This window comes from Varanus komodoensis, unplaced genomic scaffold (assembly GCF_004798865.1).
Source record: "Varanus komodoensis strain SLA01 unplaced genomic scaffold, ASM479886v1 scaffold36, whole genome shotgun sequence".
NCBI classification, from domain to species: domain Eukaryota; kingdom Metazoa; phylum Chordata; class Lepidosauria; order Squamata; family Varanidae; genus Varanus; species Varanus komodoensis.
The window spans coordinates 4,177,398-4,193,449 of NW_025335873.1; the positions used below are offsets into that span (position 1 = coordinate 4,177,398).

Sequence of the window (16,052 nt, forward strand, 5' to 3'; positions counted from 1 at the left end):
ACCACCATGCAAATGGGGACACCATGAATATCTCTAGGGAACCACACACTCTGTTTGGGATGCAAGCTCTTTGTCTTAGAACAGCCTAGCCTTACCCACGTGTTTTGTCTCAGTGGACTCGAAGACTAGAGATAATCACAGATTTTCCTTAGAGATATTCGTGGTTTTCCCACTTTTGCAGGGGCCCTGTGTCTCTAACCCTGCAAATATTGTGTTTGCTACTATCCACATTTTCAGGCATCTGCTGGGGGGCTTGGAATGTATCTCCCATGGATATGAGGGTCCTGCTGTAAAAGTCTGTTTGCTAGAGGGATCTGTGTCTGTTTAAGCGTTTCTTCCCTTCCTCAGTCAAGGAGAGATGGGAGGAAACAAGCAAGAATTTTCCAGGGAGAAATCTCAACCATTTTGTACAATCTTTTTCCTCCTCTTCCTGCTGTTCCACCTTGGATGTCCAAGAATCAAAGGCTGCTGTGGGAAGGACAAAACGATCCAGTCTGCTCATCTCAAAAGAGATCTTTTCCTCCCAAAGGAAACTTGTTTACAAAAAGGTCGGGGTCCCAGTGGAAGATGAACTGGGAGGGTCCATTCCTGACATTGCTCCTGAACCAGGGAACCCCTGGCTAGATGCGAAAAGGAAGCTAATCTGCAGACAGAGCAAAACGCAGCCATGTGTACAATCACGAGGATAGAAGCATGGCAAAAATAGCACAACCTCCTGCTCCAGTGCCCCAACTGGATAAACTGGGGAGGTGGTGCATACGAGGAGAAAAACGTGTGTGGGGAGGGAGAAGGGGTCTCGGTGGACATTCCTCCTAAGGAACTTGGGGTGGCTGTAAGGATTCACGCAGGATCAGTGCAGCGGATCATCTCTGTGCTGCTCTGCCGAGCCCAGCATATGGCTCCTCCTGTCCAATAAGCACGGCCTCATGGGGCTCTCATAGGAACCTGGCTTCCTTTTCTTTTGCTTGCTTTCTTTCTTTCATTTCTTTCTTTTTTGTGTATGTATAAGCCTTTACTACATTTTTGCCCATGTCATCACCAAAGCTGGTTTCTGAGTACTTTCTAAATTGCTACTCGCTGATCTTTCTCTCTCTTCTCTTTCTCTCCGTTTGTGTCTGTGCTTTTCTGTTTGTTTTTGTTCTGTTCCGTTCTGTTTCCTTTTCTGTATGTTCTGTAGAGGATGTAGCAAATTTAACAGCCTGTGATGTGATGAATCGGGTAAACCTTGGATATTTGCAAGGTAAATTTCTTCTCCCCTGGGAGTCAGGTTTGACTCGTGGTATTATAACACCATGATGATAAAGATGCCCGCTGCAGGCACAGGGGTGAAAAACTCTTGCATGAGGCCACATGCAAAATTGGAGGCTCAAAAGTGGTCCTTTTGTTTTGGGGCTACCCCGGGAAGTTCCCAGAATAACCCAAGAACTTGGCGGCTTGTACGTGGATGTGACAGATACGTGATACTTTGCTGATCCTCAACATTCTCTCCCTGCAAAGAAAAGTTACCCCATTCCAAGAGATGTTGGCTAAATAGTCCTGATCAGAGATGCTGTGGTGGATTTCGAAGCTTTTTATTGAACTATGCACAACTTTGATACAAAGACTCCAGAGTCACACCACCAGGGTGTGTGTGAAGATACGTATATGTGCATCTTGCTTTTCTATTATTTCTATTCCAAATGAACTGTTGCTTAAAAACAGCATGATAAAATGGAAACCTCCAAACAGCACAATTTTTAAGGCACCCTGGCCCAGCTTATTGCCAGAAAACGAGCGTAGGTCTGCAGGCAAGCTTTGTAAACTTGATGGTGAGATTTCAGTAATTCTGCCTTTCCCTTCGTGGAGCTTTCCAGATTATTTAGAGATCAACTTGCAAAAGCTCCAGCCAGTGTTCCAGTTATCAGGAATTCTGAGAACTCTTGCTCCAAAACATCTGGACAGCACCAGACTGGAAAAGGCAGTAAGAATGATCTTTACACATTAAGTGGAGTGAGAACCATAAAAAATGGATTGATAGCAGATGTGGTTCATTTGAGGGAGTCCTATGTCAGGTATCCTCAGAGAAGGGGGGAATTATTTGTCTAGCAGCACCTCCACACACTCTCAGCACCTGACCCACCTTCCCACGGCCAGGGCTGCCCTGATCCCACTGGCAAACTCTTCAGACAAGGGCTCAGTACAGCCACCGGGTCTCTGGAAGATCTTGTTCCAGAACCTCATCTCCTGATGTAGACCTGCCTTGCAACCGAGCCAGACCTTTCTTCCCTTTTGCCCAGAATGCTCTCCTCTGGCTGGCTGTGGCTGTCACGCCTTGTGACTTTTAAGGTGAAGATGCCATGGACTGAGAGGGTGACCATGTCTCCTCCTTTGGGCCACCTTCAGGTTAAAGCCAGTCCTCTTTCAGAGGCCTGCCCAGCCCGTGCCTGATTGAAAGATAAACGAATCCTACAAAGGAGGCCTTGATTTTCCCTGCCCAAGATAGTCACACCTGTGAGCACCAAGGGACATGGTTCACCTGTTTCCTTCTAGAGGGAGAGCCTTTGCATTTCGGCTGAAAAGATCAGGGGAGCTGCAGACTAAAAGTGCAGATCCTACAGACTTCTGGCATCATCAAGGGGGCCATGGGGGGTTTGGAGTCACAGCCTTGAGGTCTTGCAACATGGGTGCTGTGGCCCTACCACATTGCTAGCATGGAAATAATCCCACCAGCAGCCTCTTCCAGTGGCAGATGGGCCCAGGAGATGAGGAAAGGGGTGTGCTGGAGAGGCAGCACCTTGGACACTCTGCCAGCGAGCCTAGGGAGGTGTCCGGCCACAGAGCCCCTTGCGACGGGTTGTGCTTTGAAGGAACAGCTGACAGCGATTGCGAAGGACAGAGGGATGTGCTTCCCTTTGTCCGTACAGCTTTGCTCCTCCAAATTCACCATTAGCAAGGAACCCAACAGCAAATGAGATGGGACTCGTTCGCTTCCGGTTGCAGGAGATGCCCACAATGGGGACATCCGTGCTTCCGTGTGGGAATGAGCTGTGGCCATGGATGCTGGGAAACAAGCACCTTTCTCTGCATGGGCTTCATGGGTGCTTTTTACACCTTGAGCAACCCTCCTGGGTAGGGACAAGCCTCCTTCCTCCGATGCTGCCTGCCATTCCTGCAATTGTGGGTGCCAGGACTGGGCCAGGGTGGAGTCCTCCTCCTTGCCAAATGCCTGAGGGTTGTCTCCTGCACTGTTCGAGGGTCGTGCAGCTCAGAGACTGGCACATACGTTGCATGTAGGTGGCCCATCTTCAATTGAAGGGAGAGGAGCAGGCCCAGGAAGGGCCCCTGCCCAAGTTCATGGACCAGTTGTAGGGATGGGCAGCTGCTTCAGTTAATTTCACTTCCATATTTTCCCATCCTACGTTTGGCTCATCCTGAATTTTCAGAAAGATTGCTTTGAAGTTCATACGTGCTTTTGCACCTATTTCACCTTAATACATGCATTTTTGCCATGTTGCTTGTTTTTTCTTTTTCTTTTCTTTGCAAGCCATACAGTGGAGTTTAACATTTTTCTTTATCTAAGTTGTGCATTTTTGTGTGCCCCGTCCCTACATAGCAGGTTTTTTTGCAGACATTTCTTCTCGGAAGGCTTCTTGGCAAAAGTTGAAAAAATGTAAATTTTGAAGGACTGGTTCCAAAGGGTGAAATTAGAGAAGTTCAGAATAAAATGCAAGCAAAGCAAAGTCTCCAACTTACTTAGCTGCTTCCCAGCAGGGTGGAAGATCCCACCAGTGGCCAGACCTGGTAGCAAATTTCCCCCCAATTCTGCTACCTTTGACCAAAGATGCTTCAGTGTGAATTCAACCCATTTGCAAAGCAAATTCTCCCCTCCCAAGTCACACCGTTCTCTCTGTGTCTGTGTTAAGCCAAGGTACAATCTAAGAGATCAAAACTGCAGAGGGGACGCCCTTTCTGACTGTACCAGATGCCTGCTTCACATTCACACATGCTTGTTCTGTTTGTCAGATAGCCTTTCAGTGCTCACCATCTTGTGCTTGTCAGCCTGGCCTTCGTTGCGGCGCTCCTCATTCTTAGGGTAATCCTAGAGCCAGCTGTGGAGAAAGGCCACAATCCAAGCAAATGGCCATTTTCAGGTCAAAGTTGCATTCCAGTGAGGCTGTCCATAACCTTCCAAAATTTGGAGGTTCACAGGCATCCTAGGAAGGGCAGGAGGAGTGTGGAAAGAGTGGATTTTTCTGCATTCCTCCAGCCAGGAAAATTGCTAATTGTTTGGCCTCAGTTTGGATGGGGAGGAATATGAATTGAATTTTTAGTTGTAGTTATAAACCTTCCACTGAGTGTTCAGACTGTTTTACACAGAATGGATTGGGTCCAGGATCTGTCTTCCATGAAAAGAAGAACTCTGCTCACAGATGTTCCCTCTGCATGATTTTGGGGGATGCTGCTCCCCGCCCCGCCAGCTTGTCCCAGTAGGATCCTTTGTTCACTGGGTAGCATTTTCTTTGTCAGATAGCCTTTCTGGAGATGCTCTCATGGGAAAGGTGGGTATGGACATCCTCTTTCATGAGTGTCACAGGTCCATGAGAAGAACATGGCTCCATCCTATGGGCCACTACAAGAATTTCCACCCCTGCTCCTGTAATACATCCATACCCTTCCTTTCCTTTTCCCACTTCCCAATTTTTTGGTCCTTGCTCCTGCCACTGTGGAGTTCCACCTAGCAAGAGCAACAGCAGCTTCTCAGATGTAGGACTGGAGACCAGCTGGGTCTGTTCCCTTTTGGGGAAGACACACACCCTTCAAGCCAAGGTTGCACCCCTCTGTGTAGGTTCCTCTGTGGCATGTTTGATGACGACGATGACATTACGTTTCTAAACGGCCCATCCTGAAGCTCTCTGGGTGGTGCACAGCGTTTGAGTTGCCCGTCCAGGTGTCAGCCAGGCCTGACCCTGCTTAGCTTCCAAGATTCGGCAGGATCAGGCACTTCAGGCTATATGGAAACTAAGGGCAACTGCAAACTCAAGGCCTGGCCTGATCTTGGCTTCCTCCACATGCCGAACGGGTGCCCCACTGAACACTCAACTGGGTGAGGAGGCAGCAAGGGCGTTTGCCCATGATGAGGCTGCCAGGAGAGCACATCCAATGATCCCAAAGCTGTCTCAGTTTGCGAATCACCGGCTGTTTTAACTCGACGTATGATAGGTCACGCATCTCTCTTTTCCCTTGCAGATGAGATGAATGACCACCAGAACACGTTATCCTACGTCCTCATTAACCCCCCTCCTGACACACGGCTGGAACTCAACGACATCGTGTATGTACACAGTTCTCCGCGCTGGGACTTTCCTCTTCCAGCAAGCACTTAGGGGGCCGTCCTGTTCCAAGGACTGTAACCCCCAAACGGATGAGGTCTGACGTTTTCGCCTCCCTATTCTGCCCCCTGCATTTTCACCACCTAACAACATTTCAGAGTGTGGTGGGGGGGGGAGTCTGGGTGCCATCCGGATAACTCCCATTCTGTCTCCCCTCTCTCTCCTCCTCTCCAACCACTGAAATATTCCCTTGTCCCCACTCTGAGGTCGCCTTTCTGGCTTCCAAGGACTGCAGGTCTTTCTGCCCCGGCTCGGTGGGGATGTGGAGGTCAACGCACCATCCCTGTTCATCTGTCACTCGATTATTGTCCCCTGATGTTTTGAATATTTATAGATCTTTCACTGATTCCAGTAGTTCGGCATTTTCTTTTTTGCTTCCATTCATTTTTGTTGTTTGGCTGGAGACCAAACATCAGCATTTGTCAGCCAGGCAATTAGTGGTTAAGTTCCGTCAAGTCATTTCTGACCTGGGACCCCATGAGTGAAAGTCCTCCAAGATGTCCACGAGAGCTCCACTCAGCTCTGCCAAGCTCAAGGCTGTGGCTTCCTTTAAGGGATCGATCCGTCTCATCTTTGGTCTTCCTTTTCTTCTTCAAGACAGGTGGGACAAAAAGTAACGTGGGAAATGGGGACCAGAACCTGGTTCTCCCAAGAACCCAAACGTTTAGCATAGACTTTTCCAGCCCTCCACTGGAGTTCCCGTCTTCTGGGTGTTGGGAATTGTAGTCCAACAAGATTCAGCAATCTGACACTGGGAAAGGGTAGTCTTAACAAGAAGGACCTAACTCCATTCCTCCCAGCCTTAGCTAAGCCAACGGGACTAAAGTTCGGTGCCTGTGAATTCTGTCCAGTCCTAGTGCTCAGAATCAAAGACGCCTGAGCCAGGAAGTGGCTTTTAAGGAACTTCCGTTTGCTCCGAGCTCTGGTGGACCAGCTCTTGGGGCTCCAGTCTCAAAAAAAGTAGGCCTTGCAGATCTCAAGTTTGCCCATCCTTGGCTTAACTCGTGTTGTGAATTTCTTCATTTCTACCCAGGTATTTAATACGACCTGATCCTTTAGCGCACGTGGAAAACGAAACCCACAGTCGAAAGAGCAGCTGCAGTAACAAGATGGACTCTTGTAACCCCGAAACAAGAGATGAGACTCAGCTCTGAGCGCCTCTGTCCTTCTGCATGGAATGACTTGCCTTCCCTTCCTGTTCATGCATGGAACTGTAACAGATTTAATGAGAAACTATGGGGTGAAAGGGAGGAACTGTTTCCTGAGGAGCCATAAGGCTGGTGAAGAAATCCACGTGGCTGGGATTGGAGTCCAGAACACTGAGCAGCGTCAGCTTCCCAGCCTCACTTTGGGTCTCCTGCCGTGGCACCTGAGAGGTTGAGAAAGAAAGAAAACACGCGCCCATTGAAGACTGGGTGGTTTCTACAAGTCTGGCTCTTCACCAGTTTTGAGGGCTCTTTTCCATTTTTGAGGGAAGGGTGGGGCAGAGAAAAATGTTCTGCGACTAGAGAAGGGACCTTGCTTGGCACTGATGAAGGAGCTGCACGTGAGTCCAGAGGGAAGTCCAAGCTGCATCTGTGAAATCCAGGTGTGAGGCTGCACTCAACCGAGCAGAACAGCAAGACTCACGCAGCATCCTCATGGCCGATACTTTGTGGAGGTCCCCATCCTCTCAACACTAAAGGGAACCTGTGTGTCTGTTGCCACCTCCTCCTTCCAGAGGAGGCCTGGTTGACCAAAGGGACGGGGTTCGAAATGTCCAAAACTGCCAAAAGAGCTGGCCAGCAGTCATGCTACCAGACTCAAAATGTCCCCTCAGGTAAAAAGGTGCAGATCTGCCTTGTGGGAAGTTTTGGCAAAATCGCTGACTTGAGTGCCATCTTCCTGAGGTTAGGAACACGTGTCTGTGGCAAAATAGGATGACTCTTCCCATCTAGAAAATGAATCCGATGTAATGAGTCGTGACAAGGGTTCATCTGCTAGGGGGTTTCTCCAAGGTGGAGCACCAGTCTGAGAGTAAACTTGCTCAACTCCGAAGCAGTGCGTGTGTGAAAGGTTCTGTACACCACTGTCCCCTTCGCATGTGTTCCATGGCCAGCACGTCGTTAGGGTCCTGGCATCTTGGGCCAGCGTGGCCCCCTGTGTCGCTACCCACCAGCCCACCGGGGTGCAGGAAGCAAGGTTTCCATTCTGAGTTGGCTGCATGGCGATGCCACCTGGCCAATGACATTGGATTGTGAGAGACCTGAAGCAAAATGGGAAGGAGGTCTTCCTGTCCACCTTCCGGTGGTCCATGGGTACGAAAAAGGCAGGCGTGTTCCATAGTATTTGAGGGTGCACCCAGGACAAGCAGGTGAAACAATCGGGCCTCTGGAAAACGGGGGACCTACTCAGCCTGCGAGCCAAAAACCTCGAATGACGTTGGAGGGCCCACTTGGCCTGGCCCTCATCTTGGTTTTTGCCTTTATTGGAATGCAGAATTCTTGGTCAGCTCATTGTATTCTAGGAGTCTGGGAGGCCACCAAGTCCCGCTAGATTCACGGCATCCAGAACTAGGCCGGCCGTCTCTCTGCATGCGTATGAGGACTGACCATGAGAGAGTAGCAGCTTTTCTAGCTGTGGGCTTCTCACCACACCTCTGCCAGGCGTTTGCTTCTGAAGTGCATGTCGGATCTTTGAGGGTTCCATGCACATGTTTTGTGTGTGTTCGTTTGTTTTGCTACGCTGCACTTTCTACAGCCAACTCTTCCAAGATACGAAATGCTCTGCCACCGAGTATAACATTTCCCTACCCTTTCTCTCCGTCATTTTCTGTGGGTCTGTTTTCTCACACCCTGTTCCTGCAGGTGTGCAAGTTTTTAAAATGCTCTTGCACAACTTCGAATGGGCAGCTACAGTGCTAAGTGATGCTGGCCCACAAATACCACGTTTCCCGGGGTTGGGGAACCAGCAAAGCAGCTGAAATGGTGAGAGAAAAGCAGGAAGAGAACAATGAGCCCTGTAAACTTTTTATTTATTTATTTTCTGATTTATATCCTGCCTTTTTCCTACAAAGGGCTCGAGGCAGCTTACATCATTCTCCTCCTCCATCTCATCCCCACAACAACCACCCTGCGAGGTAGGTTGGGCTCAGAGTCTGCGACTGGCCCAGAGTCACCCAGTGGGCTCCATGGCTGAGCGGAGACTCGAACCCAGATCGCCTGAGTCCCAGGCCCACGCTCTTCACCCCCACACCACCCTGGCTCTCTTTTGTGAATGTCAAGGTGCAGACACTTGCCTAGAAGTCTCTTCTGCGAAAACTCCGTGTCTTTTTTAGTGCAAAAGCTTCATAGCTTTTCTGCCAGGAGCGTCCGTGGTACATTCAGCATCCTTCACTTGCAGCTGTTTATGGATTCCTTCGGAAATATCCTCACCCTCCAGTCTCACTCCTACATGTAAACAGAACTTTCTGCAAGGTCTTTTGCAGCAGGAAAAAGGGAACATCATCGCTGAGAGTGAGAGAATGTGCTCACATGCGCTGTTTTACAGGAGAAGTAAGTTCATGGGGAAACAAGAAAGGCCGCGCTCCTCGCATGGGGCACAGATCTGTTTGGTGGCCAAACTTGAAGCAGATGCAAGAACTTAATGGTCTCATTCAGAGAAGCCCCAGCACCACTTTTCATGAAGATGCTTCAGAAACCGTTTGTCTTCTGTACTTTTCTTGAAAACGGTAGAAAAAGAAAAACTGGTTTGCCATCTCCTCTCCAGGCAGCTTCAGTTTGTTAGTGTTTGGCAGCAGAGCAGTTTGGATAATCAGCACAGTATGCTCCCATCCACAGAATATCAAGAACATCTCCCCCCCCCCCCCCCCCGTGGCCCCAACCTCCGATCAATGGCAAAGAGCAGCCATCATTAAAATCTCAGCCTGCCATCAGACACAACCCACGGCATTCTGACGGATGATCCTTGTGCACCTGCAAGGGGATGCAAGAAATGCTTATTAGCCAAAACCATGTTCTGTAACCACCCTTAGTCACTCACAAAGCTCGGTTTATCTGCCCTTTGGTCTCTGTTGAGCTTCCAGGAGCTGGGAAGCCAATAAATTTAAAGGACGGAACAGACAAGGGACATCAGTCATTGTACGAGCAGTCGTGTTTTGCAACTGTGCCCAATGATTCCATAGTTTTACTTCTGAATATGAATACGCCTAGGGATTTGTTTCAAGTCTGCAATCTTAGGGTGTGATCCTGTGGGCATTTAAGCAGGAATTGGCTCCTACAGCACCCAGCCTTCTCCAGCCAGATGTGTGAAATGTGGGCTTAATTCTGGGAAAGCCAGACTAGGATCGTGCTGTGAAAAGCTGATCATGCGTCTTCTGGAGACGTCACTGTCATGCATAGGGTACCGAACTTCGGCCTTTCTGCCCACAGTCTTCAGACTGTGGTCAGAATTATGCAGGTAAAACATAAACAGGGAGATTTACATCATGTTCTTGCATTCAAAATGGGCTTTCCATCAGGATTGCGAAGGGCTAGTTCTGCTGTCGATGCCTGCCCAAACGTGGGGGAGAATTTGGAACGCCATGTCTGGCCAAGTCACCACGATCGCAGTCGCTTTAAAATGCAGTGACACAAAACCTCTCCCGCGAGCGATTCGCAAACATTCTGCATTGCTGTGGGCACCTGTGCACTTGCACGTGAATTTCCCTCTGCACGGAGGTTTCCCCGTTCTTCTGGGTAGTGGGGGCTTCTCTCCATGCCTCCGTGTGGCATGGCTGGAGTTCCCCCACAGAGGCACACAGGGGAGTCACTCCAAATGGGCTCAGAGCAGTGCTCTGCACAGGGGTGAGTTAAAGGGGACTGGAGAGTGGAAGCTGGAAGCTGGCTCGACGGCCTTATAGGCCCTTCCAACTCTGTGATAAATGTCACAGCTGGCTGTGGTCCATGATTCTGCAAACGTCTTGCTGGCAGGTGGGAGATCTTCATGGGCACGGGCCATCAGTGTAGTTGAAGTCTTGTGTAGAAAAGCCAAGAAAAGTGGGATATTGTGTGTTCTTGTCCCTTGAGAACATCGTGTTTCAGGGCTGGCACCAGACTTCAGTGGGCCTGCAAGTTTTCACTGCCTCTCTGCTCACGGTCAGTGCCCCGCTGCATCACTCGCCAGCCAGGCAAGCCCTGCCCAACCATATCTTTTGAGTGGCTGGGATTTCAGAATGGGAGGCGAGCTGAATGTGGGCCCAGTTCCCTTCAGGACTGCCATCACCCGTCCAGAAGACCCGTCAGGGAAGGGCCATTGAGCGAAGCGGGCAATGCCAACGTTTCTTGGCGAGGAGCAGGTTGGTGCCTGGATCCACGCACAAGGCAGACCAGACCTTGGATATGGAACATGCTGAGAGCGCAGATTGGCAATATGGTGCCACTGGGGTAGCTCCTTCAAAAGACCTGGTGCCCACTAGGAAAACCTGTCCATGGTAGAAGGTCAGTAGGGCCATCCTAGACCCCCAGAAACTGCCCAGATATGCCACCTTCTTAACCCTGGCACTGTTAGATTTTTCTTACGTGTGACATTGAAGGCAAGATGTCTATCCTTCCATAACTAAAAACTGGTAGAGCCCTCTACCAAATCTGGTAGAGCCCTCTCATGGGTAGAAGATTGTTCTAGGGGTCCAACCTACGTATTGTCCATCCCAAACCAATCAAATAGAGTTGCATGGAATATATTCTTATTACCATCAGATGTAGGCATTAATCTTGCCCTGTTTCTCATTCTGTGGGACCAAAAGGACTACAAAAAGTCAGAATCATTCACCCCTCACCCCGATCCATTTGAATTCTTTCTCAAGCCAATTACTTTTCATCAGAGTCAGCTGGTGGGTTCTGTCCATCTTTATATAAAGTAATGCTTGTCTAACACTTTACCTTACACATTTCTACAGTGCAAATCCACATCTTAACAAAGTGTGATATGATCTAAGCCAATGTATTTAGCTATGGTTGATGGATTCCTGAGACAAAATGCTTACTTTTTCTATTTCCTTTGAACTGACAGCATATGTAAAATAAATATTTATTTTTGTAAGAGTCCTGCCAAGGGGACATTCCTAAATGGGAAAGGATTTATCTACAATATGTTCTGTCCTGAAAAAATGTACCTGCACTTATTTTGATGTTACCTTACTAATAACAACCTGATCCATTTATCAAATGATATACAGTTTTAGTATTTACACACCAAATAATGCATATACTGTGCTTGCCGTTTATATAAAGCCTTACTTCAATTCATAGGCCTACATCAGAAATGGGCACTCCTGCTCCTAACAAACTTTTATCAGATTGTGGAGTTAGTTGGGGTTTTTTGGTTCATTTTTAAAAAAATAAATCTATTTGAAGACAAAACATGTTGGCAATAAAGAATCACATTCGAAATTCTTCCCGTTTTTGAGCTCAAAATTGTATTCTCGTAGGTATTTTTATTTTGGGTGAAAAATGAATAAAAGGAGATTATTTCCAGTGCTGTTAGACAATGACACGTAAGACGTGGGTCTTTGTCATGGCTACATTGTGCCCTGTCTACTCCTACTCTAGCCCTTGGTTTTACCTTGTCTGATTCGGTTGTCACCTGGCCTTCAGCCTGATCCCACCTTGCCAGGTACCTGTTCCTTGTTCCCTCTCACCGTACCTTGTCCTTGGCCCTGTTCTGCCTGTCGCTGGTTTTATCCTGCTCCTTTGGCATCTGACCTTGCTTGTTCCTGGCACTTTCTTTGCCTCTTCATTACCTTCTCGGCCCTTGCTTGTTCCTGACTTTGCTTTTGTTTCTGCTCCTCCTGGATGGCCTTGGTACCACCTTCCTTTCCACCTCCATCACGCCCCGATCCTGGCGTTCCAGCCTTAGTTAACTGTTGTCTACTTCTTGGCCTGACAAAATCCAGACTTAAAAATTGATAAGAGGATGTTTTTTGTAGCAAACGTAGATGGGCAACTTGACGGATGCTGTGTTTATTTTTTTGTCTTACTGTTAAACTGTCCTGAGACGACGGTAAGGGGTGGTCTAAAAAGGTTTTAAATGAATAGATAATAGATAAATAAATTTTTACTTTGGATCAGTTAGTGGAGATGAAGATGAGTTCTTGTCATTTTCTGATTCTGTGGGCCAAATACAATCTGCCTTTGGTGCCTGTGTGACAAGACTAATAATAGTAATAATGATATTAATAATATTCCTAAACCACCCACAGATGATGCTCTCTGGTTTATAACAATAATCATAGAATCATACTCTCAAGTCACCCATCCAAATCCTGACCAGGCCTGATTCTGCTTAGCTTCCAAGATTAGGTAGTATCAGACACTTCAGGCTGTTTGATTGATTGATTGATTTATATCCTGCCTTTTTCCTACAAAGGGCTCAAGGCAACTTACATCTCCTCCTCCATCTTATCCCCACAACAACAACCCGGTGAGGTAGGTTGGGCTGAGCGTCTGTGACTGGCCCAGAGTCACCCAGTTGGCTCCATGGCTGAGCGGGGACTCGAACCCAGGTCCTCTGAGTCCCAGTCCCATGCTCTTCACCACCACACCACACTGGCTCTCTCACACAACATGTACAAGATAATAATCACAACATGTACTAGAATCCAGGCTTCATAATCTTTTTCACTATGGCTTATTGATCAGTTATATTGACACATGATCCATGTTTGTTCACCATTATCAATGAATAAATATGATTCATCAAGTTGAATAGAGGGATTGAAATAGATCGAAATGTCACGCTCAATTCAAGTACCGCCTTGCTAATTTAGTCTACATCTGAAGTTTCAATGGACTTCCAGGTTGCTTGTTACTCAACAAAACTTACGCTCCATGTTTATGGAATGCCACAACAATATTCCCTCACATGGGGTTTTCTAAGCCAATTAACTGCAGCAGAGATAATATAACTAACACTTCTTAAAATCATATGTTTTGGCACTATTCAGAAGTTGCCAAAGTAGAAGTTATAATACAGATAAACTTTGTATGAGAAGATGCTAGGGTATTTTCTGATGAACAATTAGTTTTAAATGATCTACCTGTTTCTATCTGAAGTTAAAACTTCATCAATGTACATGCATTTTTTCTGCCTGATACCACAACACTGAGGAGAACTTCACCCCTTTAATGTAGTAGACCAAAAACTTGACAACACCTTCAATATTTGAGCACCAGTTGCTAATTTGGGGGTTTGTGGGTTATATTTCTGTTTCTGAGAGGCATTTGTTGTGCTTTGTTGGAGAAAAACTTTTATCTGATGTGGCAAAACATATAGAGAGAAAGCATAATTGTATCAGAACAAGTTCTGTTGCACAGGACTATATCTGGATGTCTTTTGCAAAAGAGTATTTAAATAGAATGCAATGCATCAAGCAGTAGTGGTGATGTCTTTGAACACTTTTCTCAGGTCTGAGTATTTTGGATGAAGGCTGGGATAAAAATGCTAGGTTAGATCAACCATCAGAGACTGTGTTGCGTCTGTGTTGCACCTGGGCTGCGTGCAGATTAGCAACTAGCTGTTGCCAGGATGGTCACCACCAAAACAAAACAAACTGGGGAGAGACTGTTTGCTTTTTGCCCTCCTTTTTAAGTGAATCCCCTTCCATGAAGGAAAGAGGCTGTAACTCTTCATTTTTGAAAAGACATTTATTCAGGTAGAAAAGGGGAAATAACAGCATGGCGAGCAGATAGGACCTGCCAGCTGCAGCATGAATTCAAGTGACCTTTTCCCAGATGGTTTCGGTTGGACTTCTGTGGTTCCACCATCCACCGTTCTTTTGGATGAGTTGGGCTGGCCCATTCTTGCCTGCCCTGTTCTCCTTCCATTTGCTTAGTTTGTCCTCTTCTCCCAGGAAAGGAAACTCAATCTGGCACATCTTCTCAATCACAGGGTACCTCGATGTGATGGTGGCAACATCATCGTACGCATCTTCAACATCACCTGAGTAACTTGCGTCACTGCAGCTCCCATCAGAGAGGAGAGACTTGAGCAGTGACGCATTTGTGTCTTTCTGGAACAGAAGACTATTGGACACATCATAGCAGGCAGCCAGGTGTGTTACATTGGAAGGTGAATTAACCGCCTCCTTCTCATCTTCTACAAACTGTTGATCATTGGCGAGACCCTTTGAAGATGCTTCTGCATGCAGCATTTCGTCACTGAAGGTGTTTGGTGGGTAGTTGTCCACGGAGTCATCCACCACAGTTTCTAGAGTTTCCATGGCACCTACTCTCTGATCCTGATCCCTTCGAATCCATTGGGTGTTGGGAAGTGGGAAGACATGGCCAACTGATGTGGCAGCAACTGGTGGAGAAGGGTATTCATACGCAGAATCAACATCTTCACTCTGCTCATGCTGCGAAACCACAAAGGAGGACTGGAAGTTTGACAAACGGCGGGATGGACAGAGTTCTTCCAAGAGTGACTTCTTGGTGTTATGGTGGAAGCCAAGAACCGTCAGAGCTATGTTACATTCTGTGAGATCAAACATAAAGGAAATACACTATAGGGAGGGACCCTATAGGAGGGGAAGAACCATAGTTTAGTGGTGGAACACATCTTTTGTGTATGGCAGGGGCCAGGCTGAAGCCCTCCTATCTCCAGGAGAATGGTCCATGGGCGACAAGGCTGGGAAGGGTCCTTACCTGATACTTGGCTGAGCTGCTACCTGGATAAGCAAGGTAGACCAATGGCCTGGCTCTATGAGGCAAGTTCGTAAGTTAATTGACCTTAAATTCATGATGAAGAGGTCCACAACGAATTGATTCTCAAGGCGTGCTGCTACTATCATGTCCTCATCGACTGTAAGCCTTCAGACTCAAGCTGACGACCATCCGATGATCTTCTGATGAAGTTCACACAGGTGAACTTCGCCTCCCCATCATCCCCTCCTTGCACCTTTCACTAGATGGGCTGTTGTGCCCATTTTGCTGGAGAACTTGGGAGCAGGAGGCAAGGGGTTACGGAGGATGCAGCAGAGCTGACATCCTGTCTCTTCTAGCCTTCTTCCTCCATGCCTACATAAACACTCCCTTTTTGTCCTCTCCAAGGTACCTTTTCTGACCTTGGAAAACAGCAGGGAGCAGTTGCAAGGAGGCATCTCCAACTCCCTTCGCAGAGGCCAGAACTTTTGGCCAAGGCATGTTCAACTGGTCCACCTCCTCCCAAGCATGGCTATTGCTCGCTTGTCTGTGCTGCCCATTTGCGCTGGTGGAGTGAAGACCAGCACCAGGCTTGGAGACAAGAGATCCTCCAAGGCCAAGATGTTGTTTTTTAACTCCATGCAGCCCTAAACCCATTGCACATGAAAGGAAACCTGAGACAGAGGAACTGGAAGGATATCATAAGCAGTAGAGAATTCTGCTTGTGGGGAGTATTCCCAGGGAAGCCAGAATTCCACCCGAGAACCCCACATATACAACTTCGTCTTGTCCCACTACAATCCCTTTGATAGTAAAGACAGAGGGAGGCCTGTGAACATAAAGGTCAAAGTCAAGGTTTTGTGGGGGCGGTGAACCAAAAAAAAAAAAAAAAAAGAATCCCAGAGGTATGCACAAGCCTTTTAAGAGTTGTATGGATCCAGGATGGAGTGACCTTCTAGCCCTAAAAATAAAATGAATTTTGACTTGGCCACTACCTGGGAAGGAGACCATCTAGAAACCTGATCGA

At 47.6% G+C, this 16,052-nt stretch overlaps 1 protein-coding gene across 5 annotated transcripts in view; it reads left to right on the forward strand.

Annotated features, from left to right (window-relative positions):
- The window catches only part of KCNT1 (potassium sodium-activated channel subfamily T member 1), a 112,337-nt gene extending 105,814 nt beyond the window's left edge, over positions 1-6,523 (forward strand). For 4 of the 5 annotated variants that reach the window (XM_044439953.1, XM_044439957.1, XM_044439954.1 and 1 more), the window contains 3 exons: positions 1,178-1,240; positions 5,227-5,311; positions 6,403-6,523. In XM_044439953.1, the coding sequence (XP_044295888.1) occupies positions 1,178-1,240; positions 5,227-5,311; positions 6,403-6,523 (269 nt within the window). The remainder of the gene's footprint in view (positions 1-1,177; positions 1,241-5,226; positions 5,312-6,402) is intronic. The other variant, XM_044439958.1, reaches the window with a different exon arrangement.
- The last annotated feature ends 9,529 nt before the right edge of the window (positions 6,524-16,052 follow it).